At 43.5% G+C, this 21,318-nt stretch overlaps 1 protein-coding gene and 1 long non-coding RNA gene across 5 annotated transcripts; one reads left to right on the top strand and one right to left on the bottom strand.

Annotated features, from left to right (window-relative positions):
* Positions 1 to 746: 746 nt before the first annotated feature.
* Positions 747 to 18,562, bottom strand: LOC143324701 (uncharacterized). 4 transcript variants are annotated; one of them, XM_076737404.1, is made up of 6 exons: positions 18,290 to 18,562; positions 6,010 to 6,069; positions 4,948 to 5,313; positions 2,928 to 3,167; positions 1,447 to 1,543; positions 747 to 1,127 (listed from the first exon to the last, which is right to left on the bottom strand). In XM_076737404.1, exons 2-6 carry the CDS (start codon positions 6,059 to 6,061, stop codon positions 1,067 to 1,069), a joined length of 816 nt encoding a protein of 271 aa, XP_076593519.1. In that variant the 5' UTR covers positions 6,062 to 6,069; positions 18,290 to 18,562; the 3' UTR covers positions 747 to 1,066. The 4 variants fall into 4 exon arrangements, with proteins under 4 accessions (XP_076593519.1, XP_076593521.1, XP_076593520.1 ...); XM_076737406.1 differs by lacking the exon at positions 18,290 to 18,562 and adding an exon at positions 8,765 to 9,457; XM_076737405.1 differs by lacking the exon at positions 18,290 to 18,562 and adding an exon at positions 6,574 to 8,727 and having other exon boundaries at positions 6,010 to 6,066.
* Positions 8,880 to 13,245, top strand: LOC143324702 (uncharacterized). Its single transcript, XR_013077477.1, has 3 exons — positions 8,880 to 8,938; positions 9,145 to 9,202; positions 13,167 to 13,245. It is a non-coding gene; the product is annotated as an uncharacterized LOC143324702 (long non-coding RNA).
* Positions 18,563 to 21,318: the final 2,756 nt, after the last annotated feature.

Genomic DNA, 21,318 nt, shown 5'->3' with positions numbered 1-21,318 from the left:
TTTTCTGAAAAAGAAAATGTGCACGTTGCAGCCAAGGAGAAGCTTTGAGAGGCTGATAAATGGAAGCTGTACAAACACACAGCGGAGACAGGAAGGGTTTTGAACTGATGTTGGTACATCCAGTTTCATCAGATCTGTGACCAAACAAAAACAAGTTGTGACATCTTTCTGATTTCCTTGTTGAAGCTTTACCTACAGATTCTCTTTATTATAGCTGTTTTCTTGTGATCTGTTGACTGCTAACAAAGCTGGCACTTATTATACAAGCTGTCTGAATCGAATGTGTTCCTACTATAATCATCTAAGTACTGTGAAATTACTGTTGGGCTGACTGTTTTGTATTTTACTCTTTTTATCTTTATTCTTGTGGAGTCTTCACCGGATTAATTATAGTGTTGCACTTCCTGTTATAGGAATGCATTGGTCTTCCCAACATGAAGGACAATGCGACTAGTTTGACAGCTACTCTACACTTTTGTACTAATTCATTTTTACAATGTGGTCTAGCTGGTTTACATTTCATCTTCTTCTCATTTCTCATCCATGCCGTTGAAGTTGTTATCCGAAACTCCTACATCAGCATTTATTGAAAGTGGTTTCGTAGTGATGCATCAGACTAATCCAACATCTGATAGTAGATGAGAAAAAGGATGTTAGGGATTACATCCCCGATGAAAAATGAACACCTTGTCAAAACAGTTTTCATACTGAAAAGGTCTTTCAAAACTGCTGAATCACAGAGTTTTGTCACATTCGGTCGAAGAATTTTATTATGAAGGCAATGCAGTACATTTCAATACAATACAGAGCTGATACAAACTGATTACTTTATTGAATGCACAGTATAAAGTGCAGCCCAGCAGGAGGAAGTGTAAAGACATTGCTGGCACTTCAGGCTGTATATCCATTTTTAGATATTTTTTTTCTTTAAGCAGCAAGCAGTTCACTCTTCACATTGTTCCAGTGCAGTGTAAGGTCATACTGCTCACAGAACAGGAAGTTCCAGTCCATTTCCTGTTCTCCTCTCAGAGACCTCTGAGTAATAGAAGTGTATCTTAGACCTTTTTTAGATGGTGTCATCCAAATGTTCGTGCAGCCTCTCTCCCCTGCTGCTGTGCCTGTGTCTCCTGGAAAGAGAGCCAAGCGTCCAATTTAGATCAAACAGCAGTGACAAACCGTGCACTGGCTCGAGTTAACATGACAATTGTTTTGTCAGCAGACACACACTGGCCTGTCATGCCTTGTGTGTGTCACTTCTCATGTGGGAGGACACTAACTGCGTTGCATTTTGCTGTTTTCATTTTGTACCCTTAGTTTTTTTTTTGTCCTTTTAGAGCCGCGACTACCAGTGTCTTATTTTCTCGCAGCCTATGGCTTTATCACCAGAGCATAGCCTGAAATGAGATTTGTGTCTGTGCCTGCCAGTGTGTATGTGCATAACTGTACCTCCACAGCAGAAATGCCAGCACTCCTCCAAACAGCAGCAGGAGGACGAGACACACTACAGCAGCTGTTGTCCCTCTGCCCTCCGTCTCACATGGTGCTGTCAACCAGGAAAAAGACACCCAATGAGGGGAAAAAAACACAAGTCATCTGATGTGGCTGCCCCAAAAGGCCAAAAAGGTCCCCTGCACTACGTCTGTACAGTCACTAAACTGACTGGAGCAGCAAGAGCTAACAGGAGGAATCCTAAAATACCCTGACTGTCTTTGGAGGATCACGCCTCTTGGCAGATGCGAAGAATTACATTTGTCTCACCTGTTTAGCTGCAGTGGTAGCAGCAGTAGCAGTAGTGGCAGTAGTGATTTATTGATCGCACTGTGGAAAATCCTTTATCACTGAAACACCACCAGTGATACAATTCACAGAACAAAGTGCAATCAGGACGCGGTTCAAGACAGACAAGGCACGGTATAAAGGAGCCTGATTTCTGAATATCCATGACACAGCGCAGTGAGCTGACTTTAAGTAAGATGTTAATAGGCATAGTCACCGTTTCATCCAATCAACGAGATCAGACAAATAAAGATTAAGATTAAATAACGTTAAGATGATCTGATAATCTCAGTGTGAATCATCAGTGTGAGAGACCTCACAGGCCAAAGGCTGGCATTGAAAAATGTTTACTGACTTAAAAGATGTTTATCTTTATCTCATTAGGCACGCTTGTAGAATGTCCACTTTCAAAGCGTTTTATTGTTACTTATAATCAATGTATTAAGATGTATGCAGCATGTGTAATTTCCTCTGCCTGAAATGGAGTAAATTGTACTACTTTATACACGTTTTTTAGGTTGATCATGTTTTTTGTATACAAAAATCTCAATTTTCAGCTGTCACTATAAAGCTCAAGATTTTATTCTGGAATTGAGCACTGTAGAAGCCGCAAAGGATGGAAATACTCAAGTAAAGTACTTGGGGAGCGGGATTTCAGCACATATGGCAAACTGTTGCCTATTTACACATCCTGCAGACACGGAGCAACATCAGCATTCACTTAGAGTTGTATTTTTGGCCACCTGGCGAATGTAAATTAGCTCTGTTTTGTTCTCCACCAGCTCCTGGGGGAAACATGTGGCTGTTCAGCTGCTAAATGCTCCACTGTGTTCACCAGCTAGCTGCTAACGTTTTGTGTGTGCTGTTTGGTGTTGGGCAGGTCGTCTACATTGTGTTTTTTTCTGTGTTTTTCCATCAAAAACAGCTGCCTGCTGCTCCAAACAACGGAATTATGGCTGTGAGAGTGAACCAAAACAGTAAAGGTGTGGGCTGTAAAACCAAAACAATGAGCTGAAATATGCATAAAAACACTGATTAGTGCAGCTTTGAATAAGGTAAATAAATCTGCTTTATTGCAAACTGTACTCTACCTGTACGCATTATTTGTTTCATATAGAAAGACAGAGGGACAATATGGCATCAACTCGTACTTGCAGTGTAGGTGGCTGAACTGTAGCCCAGCTTGTTGCTGACCACGCAGGTGAAGTGGCCACAGAACGGAGTCATGGTCACAAGCAACGTTGTTCCATCTTTGGAGACACTTCCCACCGTCTTGGTGATGGCGACTCTCTCATAGAGCCAGCTGAAGTGTGGCTCTGTCCCCCAGGCCTCGCCACAAACCAGCAAGGAGTGAGACACGTTGATGCTGACTGAGACATGGTGCACCGCCTCTGTGAGGATAAGAATGAAAAGCAGCGATAAGGATGGAGGTAAAAACTCAAGAGCTGCATAGAAAGGAGGAGACGTGAGGCGCTCAGCCGTGGGCGTCCATCTGTTATAAAATAAGAATAATGGCACATGGCTGTCCAAGAGGGTCGAACACAAAGAATCATGAGAGACGTTTAATGCTGTCAGGAGAAACTGGCTCAGTTTCAGAGACAATAATGAGGCCGGCGAGTGAGGCATAATGTCTGCGAATGGCATGATGGAAAACCCTGGAAGCTGCGAGAGCAGATGTAGAGAAGAGTGGAGCTGATGAATTGATACTGTTAGAGCAGACGGATGAGAGTCAAAAGCAAAGAAGCTCTGACACAAAACCAGAAAGCTACGGCGAGACCGGAATCATCCAGAAGAGCTGAAAACAAAACGAAGACCCAGATAGCAAAGCCTACAGGCAAATTTTAATTTAAAGTGTTTTGTTAAAATGAGACATCCACTATCAGAAAGAAACAATGCACACTGGCGTGAAATTAAAACACATTCATTAGGCTGTACTGTTGGGAGCTGATGGAGTTAACACTAGAAAGGCCAGGACACAGAAATATTTCGCTTTCATGTCATCACTCTGAGATTTATATAAGACCAAATTTCTACATAAACTGCCTCTGTTAGCCCTTCAAAGTGAGAAAAGATGGCAGTATTCATGTTCACATCTTCACACTGGAAGCCTCCAACAGCCATAAACATCCACTGATCTCTCTAACCTTTTGACCTTTTCTCTCACCCGTTACCAATGAGCCTGTTAACCTGTGGAATGATCCAAACAGGTGTTTTTGGAGCATTCCACATCTTTCTCAGTCTTTAGTTGCTCCTGTCCCGATGTGTTTAAAACATGTTGCTGCATCAAATTCAGAATAAGCAGATATTCACAAAAATCAATGAAGATGATGAGGAGGAGTTAAATATATTGTCTTTGTAGTGTTTTGGTATTTGTCAAAAAGCAAAGTATCACATTCTGTTATGTTTTGCACAGCGTACTGACTGTTTCTGGGCGTTCTGGATTTGTGCAGTTTTTAGGGTCTAGAGGACAGACTCAGTGGGAAAAGAAAAGTACTTTCTATTGCTGACTGAATTCCATTTTGTATTAACATAATGAGAAACTGTTAATTAACTTTCTGGGGAAGTTGCAAAAATGTTGATACTGAATGTGCATTTACTGACTGTATTTCATTTGTCTTCTGCCAGAATAGGCAAACTTGCGATGCACTAATCTCTCATAGTGACTCCAGCATTGTTCAAGTTTCTTATAGTCATGTGCAGGCGCTGATAGCACTTGATTAATGCTAGTGACAGATCAGTCAATCTTATTGCTCCACAGTGGGGTGACATGGGGTGTCAGTGGGGGCCATGTCCACCCTTTTACAATTGCTCCCCCCGGTCCCCCACGTGAGGAAACCCACCCCAGTCCTGCACTTCACACTACAGTCGCGGCGACTCCAGCTCGTTACGTAAAAAGTGGTGCTTCATTCACTCTGACAAACATTGCTCTGAACATAATCCAGACAGTGATTTTGTTTGTCAGCACGACGTAATTGTGAATGCAAATGAAGTGTACATAAACATAATTTCTCAGGCAGAGCTGGCACGACTAAGTGGCCCCAGGATCAGCTGAGGGTCTAATACATTTTCTGCCACTTAATCCGTTGATCAACCAATTGTTTCAGCAATATGTAAAATGTTGACTAAAGATTTGACACTAAATTCTTTCAAGTGCTGCGTTTCATACTGTACCATACATCCTGACGATGCAGTGTGCGGTGGTCTCGGCCCCTTTGTGATCCGTCAGAGTCACAGCGTACACGCCGCTGTCTGTGCTGCTGTATCCATTAATCTGAAGTGTCGTCCCCTGCTGCTCCGCACTCGCTCGGACATTTGGCCTGGTACCGGCGCACTTGAGGCTTGAGCCGGGGCACGTGGCCAGTGTGACTTTCTCAGGATCGACTCCGGTCTCGGACTCCCGTTCCCAGGATATCATGGAGATCTCCTCCAGGGGCCCCTGCTCGATTCGAGCTTGCAGAACCAGACTGGAGCCGGGGATTGCATAGACGGGCTCCTCATTGAGGATGCGCACTGACAAACACTGGTGCCCACATGGCACTGGGGAGAGATTGGACCGTTTGTTAGTGCATGCTCATCAGAATGAAGCTTCAACATCAACTTGCCTCACATAGTTTGGATTTATATTCAGATGACCAGTATGATCCGCAGTGTTTCATATTCATCAGTGTTGACCTCTTGGCCCTCGGAGGGTTTGCAGTGTTTGGGCAGAACTGGAAGCTAATGAAACAAACAACGGCACAATACTTCATGTCTACCCTCAGCTTGTATTTTATGAATATGTATAGCTGCTTCCTGTCAAACAATGTCAAGCAATGATTTATGGTGCATGACAGCCATGCCTAATGCGATATCCATCAAACCACATCAGTATCCCAAAATCTGTGTCAAAGCTGAAGTGGACCTGGTAAGCCTCCGTGCATATACCACCAGAAGTATTAATCACGCCTCTTAACTTGATGGAGGAGATGAAAATAATGTAAGTGTGGGCATTAATGTAAAAGTCAGTTTACAGGCGTTCCTTTGCATTTGTGTCAGCATGAACACTGAACGGCTACTGTGATCTTTCTTTGTGTTCTCAGAGAATAAGAGAACACTGCTGTCTTATCTTGCATACAGGAAAACATTAGAAAAACAGAGGGAGAATATTAGGACATCTTTTGTTTTCTTCCCACATGTTCAAGCTGGTTTTTAAACAGAAATCATTCGGACGGTGGTTAAAACAAAAAGCCTTACTCAAAAGAAGCAGCAGGGCAACTCCCCAGCACAGGAAACAGTGGAGATCCATAACACCTGCTGATGTAGACAGAGAACAGAGAGAGGAATTTGTTCATGACCTCAGCAGCAGCACAACATTTCCTCTGCACTTATGCAGCAGGGGTGCCACCACAGCAAGAATAATAACACCACCTCTAGATGTGTGAAATTAAAACGAAAGCAAAAAACAATTAAAGAAGCATGTCCCTCTTTAAAAAAAAAATGCAATCCAAATGTTTAGGGTATTCTTTTTTTTTTCTAATTTAATTGTGAAGTATCCAAAGAACAACAGCATTGGCACCGCAGACGGCACTAGACTCAAAACTTGGAACAAAATAGGGTCGGGTCTAATGCCAAAACTAAAAATGAACCCCCTCAAGCACAGCTGCTACAACAAAAAGACAGAGAGCAAACACTGATAGCAGTGCAACAACACAGCCCAACCTGCATGCATTAAATATAACCTGCAATTCCCATTAGCCTACTTTTTACCATGAACTCATCCACATCAAACCCCCCCCCCCCCGAGTGGCTTTCACCTACCTGTCCAAAGTTGAGACAAACAAAGCAGTCGAGCCACGCTTCTGCTCACTTCCTCAGAGGTTAAGGTGCAGCGCAATGCCCTCTGTGAGCAGATTTATGGCCCAGAATAAAACAGTATCTTCAAAGCAGTTGCCATTGCATTCTGAGAACGGATCTAGTTAAAGATGACACTTCCTAGATCTACAGCTGTTTCTGCAAGCGCCGTCGAACGGACGTAAAGCTAAATGTTCCTTCTCCCTTTTCTCTGCTTGTCATGTCCAGTCAGTGAGTCACGTACTGTAGGCGTCACCTTGTTTTCAAGCAGCTTCCTCCCCCTGACTCCCCCCTTTCCTGTACACTATAGACGTTCTACATTGTGCTTTAAATAAGTGAACTTTCCATTGTAAAGGCACTCTGTCTTATTGCCAGCGTCCCCCCTCCTCTGGCATTTGTCCAAAGACATGCTTGCATTACAATAAAACATGTTTAATTTGGATGTTCACACCACTGTTTGTAAACACAGATAAAATGCAATGGTATTCTTTTGAAGGGAAACCCAGTGACAATGCTGGAACTGGGTCTTATGAAATACGCTTTGTACTGCAGGCTTCTTATCCAGCATGAACACTATTTGCCCTGCAGACACAATACATTGTCTTGGCTTTGGATTGTAAAGAGGAGGTAATACATGAATTACTCCATTCTTCTTCTTATTTTTTCAAATAATTTTCTCTCGCATGCAACTGACAAACACCTTTGAGCACATAAAGGGGAATGCAGACGATTTCATTCTCGTTCCCCAGGGAAAGTTCAGCAGTGTCTGTGAAATTGGGGGAAAAAAAAAACTTACATTCAAACTTCACAGGCAATAAATGGGCTGCAGATTTAGTGGAGTCACGTTAAAATTAAGGTCTTATTCTGGCCTTTTCTCACGCATATAAATGAGAATTTAAACCGCAGCTGGTTGGAAGAACTCTCAGAAACAAGGAAGACGGGGTAGTATGACCAAAAGCTCCAGAAAAGCTACTAAATAGATCTTGAGATGAGTTTTTTTTGTCAGCCGCACACATCTTTTACACTACGAGAGCAATGAAACATAATGACATCACTTATTCAGGGTTTAGCGCTGCAGTTCCTCACTTTGTGAAATGCATCCTGGGGCACAGATTTAGCGAGTGATTTTAAACTGATTATAAATCCATTTGTATTTGTAGAGGGTTTATGAATAATCATGGGAATCACAGCTGTGGCTCCCACTGAGTTCTTTGTCTACAGAGGAGTGCTGTTAGCTGGAATTAACCAGTGGGTGGCACTGATACATCAGCTGAAAAACATCAACACTTGGCCCTCGCTCCAGCCTCATTTCTCTGCTGCAGACATTGTCATGTGCTTCTGGATCCATGTGCAAAATCATTTATGTCTGGTTTTGCCTCACATTAATCCATATCATTGCGTAATTAAGCAAAGAATTGAATGCACAAAGACGCTGTTACCTCGTATAATTTCATCAACCACTTCAGATCATAGCAGCCATGTAATACTGCAACCAGGACAAATAAAAAAATGACCTTCAGTCACGAATGTTAAAAGCAAAATGATTACCATAATGAGAACACGAAATAATTGTATGGTCTGAAATGTGATATGGTGTCTGCTTAACATCCAGCACTGCCCTTTAAAAAATAAAAGGACAAAACAAGTTGAAATGCAACCTTTATATCCTCTGATGCTCTTTGAACATGTCTTTGTAGTAGTGTAAAAGTATCTATTACTCTACTTTTTGGCATTTGCTCCTCGATGCTCGATGTCATCATTAAACACAGTCGAGGAAAGAAACAAGGCACATTTATTCAAGCGCTGCACTGTGCTTCAATACAGCTTTGAGGTACTTGTACTGCTTTACATGATTTTACTTTACTGTTTTATATGTTATACATCTAAATTTATATGACTATACACACACACACACACACACACACACACACACACACACACACTCACACATATACAAACCACCTCATCATCTTGTGATATGATGAAAATGGCAACACTATGTAAAGTATTAGTATTATAAGCATAAACAACATTTTACTGTTGTAGCTGGTCAATGAGCTAAGTACTTTATATATAAGTTGTAATAAAACAGAATATTTTCCTCTGAAATGTACCTCAAATCTTACTAAAGAACAGTGCTGGAGTGAATCTTACTTACTTTCCTCCGTTTGTCCGTTCAGATAAGTGACTGCGGGCTCTTTAAGAAAACAGGTGTGTCCTTGACAGGTAATAGCAGAGCAGCAGAAAGTAGACTCAGTAGATAGCAAACACACCGAAACGGAGCTTTACTTCAGCACTAAAATGAACGTCAGGACAAGGGAAAAATACTTTGGTAAGTTTCAGAAAGCTCATTCCTCTTATCGCTGCTCCGGACAGGATGTTTGTGTTTGTCCAGAATAATCTGAATTGAATCAGCACTTTGATAATAGCTGGGCTAATGCGCAGCCTTTACTGTTTAAAAAAAAAAAACTGCTAAAAATTGTTAAAAGGCGTCACACTAAGTCATTTTGAATACTAAAGAGTTTAATCTCTCCGCAGACCGGCCTGACTGACGACATGAGACAACCTTTGCTTCTTATCAGGCTGTCGCTGGCAGGTAAAACAATGCGTGCACTGACAGTTTCCTCCACCTGTTTCCGGCAGTAACGTTCAAACAGCTCAAAAATGTCTCTGAAAACAGAGTAAAGGTAGTTGTACTGTGTGGGAATAATAAAAAAAGCAGGCCAGGAAAGAGAAGGTGTGGTATTCAAGGCACGTTTATGAAACAATTGCATTTCAAGCAGAAAGCTCGTCTTAACTGTTCCTAAACCTGCGCGGCTGCATTCCCGTCTGTGCCCGGACTGCTGAGTGACGTGGTGCCTTCACGGCCCCTCTCCCAGGCTCCTACATCTGAACTCTGTGCTGACTGGGAGCTTACTGTTTCTATAGGCGATGCCATTTGGTATTCTGTCGACATGGTTGTTGTTCATGCATGAACAATTGGCCGACTGTCAATGCGCATACTTCACTGTTGTTTATGAAAATGCGACTTTAGAAGAATTATTATTGTTTACTTCAGGTCAGCCTGCTTTGAATGACAGAAATCACTGAGCTCATCCATAACTACTTTGTGATAAAAGAATGAAAATGACATAAATATATGAACAAGATAATAACAGAAGCTTTCCCACTTCCAAATATTTTTTTTAAATCTATGTAATAGGCCACATACATATGAAGAAATGGTCTTCTCATTGGTATATCATACACATTTTTAGAAATAATATTTCATATTTTCATTATTATCCATGAAGGAACCAAAAGCAACAATGATTTGATCCCACTAACAACCACTGTCTGTGTCTCTGAAGCCTCATACAGCTTTTTCCTCTGTGCCTCTGTGACGTCCAAAAACAATTAAAAACACAAGAGTGAGCCACACCGTGGATGGACACATTAGTGGGAATCAATCCTACATGCACCGTCCTCCACATGAGCATCCAATGTGTATTACTGCGCAGATTAAAGTAGGCCCCAAGGCGCTATGTGTTGGTTGGAAATGAGCTATTCCTTTCAAAAACAAATGAACACTGTGAGCAGTTTTTCCATATTTATGACTTTACAGGAAGTCAGAACAAACATTTCTATTTTTTAAAGGAATTTGTCGACAATAATAAAAAAAAATCATTAGAATAATGCCAGATTATCCTTTAAGTTCTCTGCACGTTATACTGTATTTGTGAAGATCTTGCATTATGTGTATCAAACGAGTAGTGTATCTGTGAGTTTACAGGTCGTTACTCTTTACTCTGGTATAATATGTTGTTGGATGCACGATAATGAAAAAGATCAAGCAGAAAAAGATGCGCTTTAGGTATTTGTGCTGCTGCAGCGACATGAGCACGGAAAATTAGCATCAAGAATGTAAATGATATTTTAATTCGTTCACTAAGGGTTGTTGTTCATGCATGAAAGATGATAATTAAAGTAATAATCAGCAACACTCTCATGTAATTAGATATTCATTTTGCTGCTATCTATCGGCAACTGATATAAAGAATTAGCGATTCAACCTACACAGTTTCCTTTTTTTTATGCCAAATGCCTGCGGTTTGGTGGATGTGTCTGACAGAAAGCACACGAGAGGCGGTTTTTTTTTTACATTTCCTGAAACAGTGGTTAGATCGGAATGAACTGAAGAAATAGATTGTTAGAATGAGCAGACTCTTTTCTGGCTGCCAGTTAATGTGTGCGGTTAACAGTTTAATCAGTTCAACGTGACAGCATGACCTCTGGGCTCTCTGCCATTATTTATTTAATCTCTGCCAACCAAAGCGCTTTCATAGTCATATTTTAGTTAAATAGTTAAATACGACTCCGCACAGTCATACGTACAACTTACTTGAACTGCTCTTGTGTTCTGGCCTTGTAAAAACAACCATCATCGATACTGTGCTCATGGGTGTTTCTCACCTCTGACTCATCACTCTTTATCTTTCTGTCGCAACTGAAAAAGCAACAAGGCCAAGCGCTGAAGCACTTTTGTTGTCTTTGAGGATTCAGTTTGGGAAACTGGAATCCATCTCGCTGGTGGCCGCAGTCATTTTATACTCTGCTCCCCTGTGAAAATCATGTAAGGGCAGTCCACTGAGACTGATCAGGACCATATTGATTTGATTCACTGTAATTCATTGGCCAGAGCGCTCTTGCGTGGTAGCTTTATATGCCAGTAAAAGGGCATTGGAAATTCAGCCTGTGTTTCCCTCCCTGAGTCTGTAGTACGAACACAAACAAGAGGGAGGACTGGCAGCCACACACAAAAACACAGATTTTTTCCATCTTCATGGAAATGATCAAACGGCATACAACGGTTAAACGCCTGAATGTGTAAAATCAATGGCTCTTTACAACACTGTTTTTGAAAAATTGCCTATGCACCAGTGATTCTTGAGAAGAGAGACGGCAAATATGATTTTGATTTTGGGCTTACGATAAGTCAGGCTCACAAAAACACAAAATAGATGTTTAGCTTGGGATCACTTACAATCCAAAAAACATGGTGTGAAATCTATGAGGGAGGAAAGAGTGTGTACCTTACTAATGGGTTTTTACCCCCTGAGCCCAGTCTGTGTGTATCTATAGATTTTGTTCTCTGCAGTGGTGAAAGAAGTGTTCACATCTTTTGCTTAAGTTAAAGTACAAGTACATTTAAAAATACTCTATTACATGTAAAATTCCTGCATTACATAAGTATAGAAGTAGTATCAGCAAAATGTACCTAAAGTACTCTGTTGTAGCTATGTGGCGCTACTTTTAACTACTTTATATACAGTTACAAGTACAGTCCAGTGGTTCCCAATCAAGTATTCGAGCCCCCTCCAAAAGGTCACAAGAGAAATCTGGAGGTTGTGATCATTCATGTATTTGTTATATGATGATTTGATTATTTGCTACACCCATTTGCTTTCATTTTTTGTCTTTAATCTATGCTTGTTTGTGTGAAATGAGGGATAATTTCACCTCTCTTGGCTTGGAACGGTTATTAAGATGCAACCATCACATAAGTTTAGCAGAGAAATGTCAAACATAGACAGTGAAAAGGTTAAAAAGGAGCACCAGCTTGCCTCTGCTGTTTTGTGACCTAAAAAGGTTGGGAACCAGTTTGATCTTTAACAGTATCTTGTACTTCATCAGCTTATCGCATGCTTTCAGCTATGCTAACGGTTGGCGACTGTTGGTTGGCGGTTTTGTCCGCCACTGAAATATGTAACAACCATTGGATGGACTGCCCTGGTACAAATTTGGTACGAACATAAAAAAAAAAAAAACAATCATGTGCAGTTCAGGATGATTTCTCATCCCTTTGGTCATCCCTCATCTTTCAGCTTGGACCACCATCTCACAGAATCTTGGGTTTAAAATTCCTGCAAAAGTAATGACTGTCCCATCAGTCTCATTTGTACTGGTGCTAATTATCAGAGGTTAGCATGCTAACATGCTAAACTCAGCACATGAACATGGTAAATGTTATGCCTGCTTACTATCAGCATGTCAGCATTGTCAGTGTGAGTATGTTAGCACGCTGATGTTAGCATTTAGCTTAAGCACCAGTGAGCTGCCTGCAGGCTGTAGACTCATTGTTGTGGAATAGTTGCAAATTTTACCTTTTGGGCCTTGAACGTTATTTAAATGATAAATCTGAGAAGTTTAAAGGGCAAATTGCTCTTTTGTGAAGTTTTTTTTACCTCAGCCTTCGCCAGAGCTACAAATATTTTTCCTTGATCCTCTCTCCACCACAAATAAGCATGTTTTTTTTTTTTTTTAGTGCAATGAGCAAACAGCATGGAGGGAGTAAGAGTCATCACCAAAACAAACAGCTTATTTAGACCCTGTTTTTTTTTTTGGATGTGGTCAAACCAAAAAGTTTGGAAAACACTAATTTTTAACAATACATCACATGTTTTTAAACTTATCACGTTTAAGTAACATAAACTGGATATACAAGTGGCTCCACATTGTACTTTTAAGTATTTTATGTAGTTACTTTCAACAGTTTCTCTCTCCTTTTGTTTCCTGTTTAGTCCTCCTCTCTGCCAGTGTGCTGGCTCAGGACCAGGTACAGATCCAGTTCCAGACAGACCCGGTGCTGGTTCAAACTGGAACTGAGATAGTGTTCACAGTGCTGACAGTGTCCCAGGTCCTGTCCATGACATGGAAGTACAAAGGAGTCACTCTTGGTCTGTGGGTCGGAGGAGCCCCGGTGATTAACACGGTGCCCCAGTTCCAGGGAAGGGTCACCATCTCTGCGACGCAGCTCCGAATCGGAGGCGCCCAGCTCCGGGATGCGGGGAACTACACGGTAGAAGTGACCCCCCTGGCTACCACAGGCCTCGACGCTAACTCAAGATCAATACAGCTGAGGGTGTTTGGTAAGAGATAAAGAGGTTTGCCTGTGAGTTCACTTAAGAAAGAGGAAGAGGAGGGAAGCGAAGTTGGGAGGGGTCGTGAAGTGCGCAGGAGAGGGAGGTTTTGAGGGAAGTGATAATGTTAAGGAGGAACAGAAGGGAGTTAAGAGAGAAGAGGGAGGATTTGGGGAGTAAGAGAATTAGTCTGGGAGGTATAATGAAATTAGTGACCCATAGTAGGCGAGGTAAAATTAATGAAATAGGAGGAGGGGATGACGCTAGTGGCTGAGGGCTTTATGCTAATTAAAACTGATTTGATATGCAGTGCTCATGCTCTTAGATGTTTGATATTGTAGCAGTCTAAATGTAGCATCACTGTTACATACAGCACATACAGCATTTGCATGCATTTATATTCAGTACAGTAATGGAGCCTGAACAGCTGAGTGTCTCTCTTTATTTTCAGTTATCAGCCCACGCTGGAGGGATGACGTCTTCCTCATCCCTCTTACCATCAGCGCTAATGGGGTGGCAGGGTCACCAAATTGGTAGAAGCACTAGCCTGTTATTGCTGAAAGGTCGCATCCTCCAAGCTCACAACAGCTCGTTCGTGTCACGGAACATCTCGCGTCCTTGAGCACGACTCTCACCCTCCTACTTACTCGCATAACTTACTCTGGAAATGAGAGCCAGCTAAAAATCCTCAAAAAAAAAAAAAAAAAAAAAAAAAAAAAAAAAAGCACAAAATGCTTCTGCTGAGTCACAGGCGAGCGGAAACTGTGGAAAAATGCAAGTGATTAGAGCTATTTGGTAGTTGCTTGTTTTTGTTTGTTTGCTGTTGCTGCTGCGGTTCTCTTAGTCACAGCCTCCTCGGTCCGCACGCCCCCTCTTCTCCCTCTCCAATTATTTAACTTAGGCTGCCCGCCAAGAGGCATCTAGGCTACCACTCATACCGTCTGCCCCCTTATTCACCATCTGTGCCTCTGTCTGAATCCTGTCCCTTCTCAGCTCTCACTTGCTTTGATTACAGCAAATTATCCTCAACAGAAACATAAAACTGCCCTCTATTGTTCTGTCACTTCAACTTTTGAAGTGAGCTCTCTCACACTCTAGTTCTCTATACCTATAGTAATAGCACCTTTAGAAACCTTTTCTGGGTAATTCTTCTTTTGCAGCTCTGTGATAAAACATTTTTTTCCTCTCCCCGTAGATGCAGTGGCTGGGGTGAGTCTGTTGGTTCCCACGATAGCGATAGAGGGGAATAATGTGTCTCTGAGGTGTACGTGGACTGCTGGGACGGAGCTTACAGTCCAGTGGGGCAAAGGAGGCGCAACCATCATCGCCGACTCCAGGATCACCATCTCCGGCGGCTCTCTGGTCATCAACCCAGCCAGACGGGGTGATGCCGGGGAGTACACGTGTACCGTCAGCAACCCTGTCAGCGCCCAAACGGCCACACAGAAGCTCACCGTCTACTGTGAGTTTGCAGTGACCAAGACAAATGGCAGCTAATATGCTGCTGCTTATCTGTTATCCACACTGCAATGCATACAGTGTGCTGAATTGCACTTGGATTGCACAGGACGTTCCCCCAAAAGCTTATTGCACTGCATCTAGCTTTGTCTTGATCATATCCTTATTTCTGTGACAGCCTCGCCGTCATATTGCAGCACTCCCAATCACCCCAGCAGCATACTAAAACGGCCCGTTGTCCTCGAACATCAAAGCTTTTTTTACCCAGATGAAAAACATCAGATTATGGGTGTTGTTGTAATCAGCGGGGGCTATGCATACCAAAAATGTATGCACTTGTAAGCCGTGTTCATTTTCAGTCACCACTTCCTGTGGCCACAGAAGTGTTCATCCCAGACTTTAATTTGCTCATATGGTGTGAATCCGTGATAACACAATCGCAGAGGCTGCTGCAGTCCTGCATTCTGATTGAAGCTCATAAAACTGGAGGTGCAGCGAGCAGCGCTTTCATTATTGATTAATTTCTTAGATTTTTTTTTTCAATTAATTGCTCAGTCTATGAATGATCAGAAAATAGTGAAGCAAACCTCTCCCACTTTTCCAGAAGCTAAGGTGACAATCCCAGCGTTTGAGAAGCTAGAATCAGCAAATATTTGGCCTTTTTGTTTGATAAATTACTTGGATGACACAATCAGACAGATTTTTTTGTTGATCAGCATAGTTTGACATTTTGGCAAATGTGTTTATTCTCGCCCGAATTGATACCACTCTCGTGTTTGTCCGTTCAATATAAAGCTGAAACTAGCCGACAGTTATGTTAGCTTAGCATAAAGACTGGAAATGAGGGGATACAGTTAGCTTGGCTTTGTCCAAAGGTTACTAAATCTGCCCGCTAGCACCTCTAAATGCTCACTGTTTATCACGTTATGTCCTGCTTGTTTAATCTGTATAAAAGCTGACATGTTAACACAAGTTGTGGTTTTATAGGGGGGATTGTGTGCTGGACTATTTCTCGGACTATTTATGGGTGTAGTAATACACAATGCTGTACTGTACTGTAAACTGTAGACTCACCAACGCTGAACTGTGCTGAACTGCAGGCTGCAGTCTTTTCTGGCAAGTGTCTCCTCTTTCTGCAAGACTTTCTTCAGCCTCTGTGCAGGATTTTAGATGCACAATGCCCCTCGCCTGCCGATTAGATTCTACTGTGAACAGGACTCGTTGAGAAACATATTGATTCGGGAGGTGGCAGCCATTGTGATTTTAGATTTAGCACCCAACCAGAAAGTGCACGGCTCCTTCATTAGCTGAGAAATATGCTAACAAGGTCAAAGAGGGCTCATCAAAATGTTTTAGCCCGAGGAGAAGACTTAAACCCAAAACTGGCAAAATGATAAGCCTATAAACAGAATATATAATCTGTGCATTTGAGTCAGCTTCTTTAGGATACAGATTTTCCTTGTTTTGCTCGTGAACTAAATGTTTATGATGCTGATAACGATGTCCTCTGATCATCACCAAACCAGATGGCCCTGACACCCCTGTGCTGACCAAGGACACCCCGCAAGACTGTGTCGGGGGAGGGGATGTGTTGGTGGGACAGACGGTGCGCCTCACCTGCATGTCTGACTCACTGCCCCCTGCCCTCTTCTCATGGCAACGTGACGGACAGCCGGTCGCATCCGGACAGCCGGACAGCGGGGTGCTCAGCCTTCAGACTTTCTCAACCAATGAGAGCGGCCGGTACGTCTGCACGGCCACAAACAGCATTACCGGAGGCACGTCGGAGCAGGGGACAGACTTGGCCATCGTAGGTGAGTTATGGTGGACGCTGACCTCTCTGTGACTGATAATGATGACGGTTGGTTTTGGACTCCGTCCCTGTATCTGTCTTCTCGACAGGAGAGGGACAGAAAGTATCCTGGGAGATTGATCTGGTGAGAATGTGGTCAAAGTCATTCAGTGACTTTCACACATACTTTCTCCTCCCTTTATTTTCATTTCTTTCTCTCCCTGTCTCCCTCTCCTTACTATTACTTTATCATCTTTTTTTAGTATCTTCCCCTCCTCTCCTCTTTCCCTCTCTACCTCTTCTTGTCCGTCTGAGCTCCAGACTCGTTATCTTTATTAATTCTCCCCCTTTGACACCATTCTTTCTGTTTCAGACACGTGTCTAAATGCAGGGGAAGTGGCGGGGATTGTGATTGGCTGTGTGCTGCTGATCATAATCATCGTGCTCCTCATCTTGCTCATTGTCTTCCTCGTGCGAAGGAGGAGATGTAAGTCTGTTTGTGCGATCGTAGACATTGTGTTGTATTTTGTTGTATTGTAATGACACAAACACATTGCACCCAAGTGATATATATGTATATTCTTTATTTCTATTAAACAGCAGAGCAGAGACGGGATGTTGTGCAGAAGACCAACCCAAATCCCAGGCCTATAGTAAGCCACAATAAAGTTTACATACGGCTCACTATTGATTTTGTGTTTATCTTGTCCATGTGATGGTGCTAAAGGGCTTTTCACAAATTAAGCTCCTCATTCCATCTTTCTTTTGCTGTCTCTTCTCTCCCTTCCCTCATTTTTCATCTGTTCCCATTAAGCCTCCAGATCCACAACCTAATGGTCCAAGGGATTTGGGCCAAGGTCCCCATCCCCCCCTCTATCACTTGAACGCACACACGCGCCACCCTGACCGCTTATACACAGCCCCGCGTGAAGATCGTGACTGCCCACGGACACTGCCGCCGAACGGCCTGCATAACTCCGACACACACCAACACAATGGTCGCACCCACACAAATAGACTCCTACACAATTCTATTCAGAACACTAATTCATACCCACACAATGGCATTGACAACCCCGCTTTCACACACACTGATGCTCTGAATGCAAACACACTCCCAAACACACAGCAGCAAAATCCGGACATTCTCATACAGACTGGTACTGCCCAGGGTGGCACCCAGCTGCCGGCGGTCCACCTCAGCCTTAACACGCTGCCACAGACTGCCCAGCAAAGCAGCAATGCACAAATGCCCACAATTCATGTCAATCTTAACTCCTACTCAACCAATGGCCAACAGACTCAGCAACACAGCTCAATTCCTCTCAGCAACACAGCAAATAATAACGCTTCACAAACCCAACAAAGCTTGATACATGCAGGGCACTCAAATCCCAGAATGCAAAGTGGGCAGTCTTATCGTAGTGACCCCCAGCTGAATGGTCACCGAGATCAGCCTGCACTTATCCCGACTGGACACACTCACTATAACAGTAATAACGCTTCTCAGCGAAACGCCAACACACAGACATACCAGCAGGATCCAGAGCCTCATAGCAGGACTGATAGAAACTCAGGTGGACGTAATACCGCTGTCAGCTCGTCCCGTCGTCAGGTGCCATGGGATCGCCTCAGAGGGACGCCAGCCTATCCCACTGGCACGCTTCAAAGAGGACAGGCATCACCCGAGTCCACCTCTGACACTACAGACTACACTGCCCACCCCCCCATACGAGAAGAAAGACCACGAAACAGATCCCAGCCTCCACATCAGAGTCCAACCGCTTCCCGAGGCAGAGCTCCACCCAGAGAAGATGCACCGTCAGCGGACAGGCAGACGCGGAGCCGTTCAGCTGATCTTCGAGTCACAAACGCTGGCAATGTGACACAGCTTGAGGCTACACACCACATACAGAGAAGCCCCCGCACACAAAGGGAGAGCGCTCAGCGAGACATCAGAGGTTCGCCCGCTAGCCAGACTGCCCCCAGGCAGGAAGCCACACACAGCAATAACCCACAGGCAAGGCCTCTCATGAGCCAGCGGGCCTCTGGAGGCCACTCCGCTGTGTCACAAGGACCCATGACACAACAGGAAGTGACTGCACGGCAGGGAGGAGATACAAGAGCTTTGGCTGATCCTAATCACCTTCCACAGGCACACATGGCCCAGCAACATAGAGCAGCACCGATCCAAAAACCACCGCTAGGTCCGGGCACGCAGACAGCGCCTGTCATACATGGTGCCAATCAGCCTCGCCAAGGAGGCACTGCTCCAGTCCCAAACTCTTCTGCCCAGCCTAATCCCAGTAACCTAACCCAGGCTACACTTAAAGCCCACACTGAGAGGGCTCAAACATTTCAGAATCGGAAACAGCAGACCCGCGCTGCCCTGCTTCACCCTGGACCACAGGCGCAAGCTCCCGCTGCTGGGGCTCAGCACCGACCCACTCCACCTCCTGTTATCCCCCTCGCAGAGTTCCAGACCCTCCCCAAGAAGCACACCCATCACAAATCTCCAACTAGAGGTCCTCAGCCCCCCAGGCCTCCTGTCAACATACCAGTGGCTCAACGTCACCTACAAGTACAACAGCGTTCCAATGTGCAGCACCACCCTGCCACGATGCCAGCCAACCACCTTCACCATCCTGGAAATGGCCACATGCATGTCAGTGCGCACAGGCATGCTCACGCCCATGCCCGCGGCCATGGGCACCCTGCCCACTTCACCCACCCACGGCAGGTGAGTGAGACACAGCATGATAGTTTGAAACTGCAGCCAACAGATGCCATATGTTTATTGGTACTGCAGATTTCCAGCACATGGTTCTCTCTCAGATGAGCACTTACAGCTGTCACATCATGTCACACTTCCTGTTCTCTTGCATGTGTGCAGTATTATAGGCCTGCCTCTACCTGCAGTGCCTCCTCAACACTTTGCGCTCCTGTCTGTAGAGCGTGTTTCTTGAAGAATGCTTGACAGCCCTTGGATTTTTACGATTGACAGTCTTCTCAATGCCATAAAAATGTATTTAGTCTTGAGTGTTTGTGACACTGTGGCAGTTTTTAGAAGTAGCATCGAGTGTCAGAGGTTCGGCCTCTTCTTCTGCGTGACATGTTGGCAATGAAGGGCTTGTTGTGTCTTTCCAGCAACAGGCTCACAGAGGGAGACCAAGATGATGACAGATGTCAGCAGACTACACTCCACAATGTCCCGCATCCACTGACACAAACAAACAGCTGACAGATGTGATCCAATATACCACCAAGCAAGACTGACTGCACAAGGTTCTGCACTCAAAAAAGCTGTCATACCCTGGTTTCTCAGTCCTAAAGTCAGTTTTTTTTATAAAAGATATAAACATGTCTCCCATGGGGATGATGAAATTTAACTTTTTAGAATTCAGCCTTGCTTTCCTCGAAAGAAATGACATATTATCTCAAAGAAGGAGGCTTGATCTGCCCTTTTTAGAAATTACTAAATTAAATAAGTTAAATTATACTGAAGGATTTCTCCATAAAAGAAATGCTCCTCATTCAGTTCCTTCTCCAACGCACACACACACACACACACACACACTCACACATACACTGAAACCATCACCCACATGTATTGTACTGTTTTGACTTCTGAAGCACCGGTCATGCATCAAGCTTTGCCAAGAGCCTGCTCAGAGTAGACAGGTTCAGTGATCCATAGCTCTTGACCAAGCTCACATCCCCTCATCCATTCATCATCAAAACTAAACAACACTACCTTGCCAAAATACATTTGAGGAGCCTGCACGACTATCTGTGTGCATCCGACACTTAAAAAGATCTAATAGTGACAGACAGTAAATGAGAAGGGACTCTGCACAAGACGGACTTGTCCCCTGGGAGGAGTGACATTTATGAAAGACGAAATTAGCCGTAGGGGTGGTCTTAATGTACGTGGAACTATTTATTTTGCGCCTTCTGTTTACAGATGCCTCTCATGACACTTCTCAATTAAGGGGTTTCGCCTCAGTGGCGCTCAGAAGTAATGCTCAGCTAACTATGAAGGGGATCCGACGAATGGATGGGCGCTTATTAATTAAATGATTTTATGCGACTTAAATGACTCGGAAAATAATCACACCCGTGCACGAATGAGGTCAGCACAAAGACCTGGGCCGCCACGCTTTGTGCTGAAGAAGCACAGTGAAACAATTCACTGTCTCTGCTGGGTCATGGACAACACATTAAAGACAATGGGATGTCATTATTACTTCAGTATATTATTACGTATTTATTGATTTAGAATGGTCTTTTTTAAACTCAGGGGAGAGCTTGTAAAATTGATTATTTAGGTCGCACCAACTGATATCAAACATGGGCAGTTGTATAGTTTATTGGAGTCGATTCTATTTTATTCATTGTGCTGCTGTAAATTCTTACTAGAACACCAAATGTGTATTAATCCCCCATTGAAAATAGTCCCTGACAAATGCACTATTTTTTTCTGTGTGAGTAAGATTTGATAAAAGCTACAGTGTCCAACTGTGGCAGGAAATTACTTAAACTTTGTTTGGAACAAATGTATAT

Source organism: Chaetodon auriga, chromosome 8 (genome assembly GCF_051107435.1).
Source record: "Chaetodon auriga isolate fChaAug3 chromosome 8, fChaAug3.hap1, whole genome shotgun sequence".
NCBI lineage: Eukaryota > Metazoa > Chordata > Actinopteri > Chaetodontiformes > Chaetodontidae > Chaetodon > Chaetodon auriga.
The sequence above is the reverse complement of the archived record's forward strand: the minus strand, read 5'-3'. Positions and strand labels throughout refer to the sequence as shown.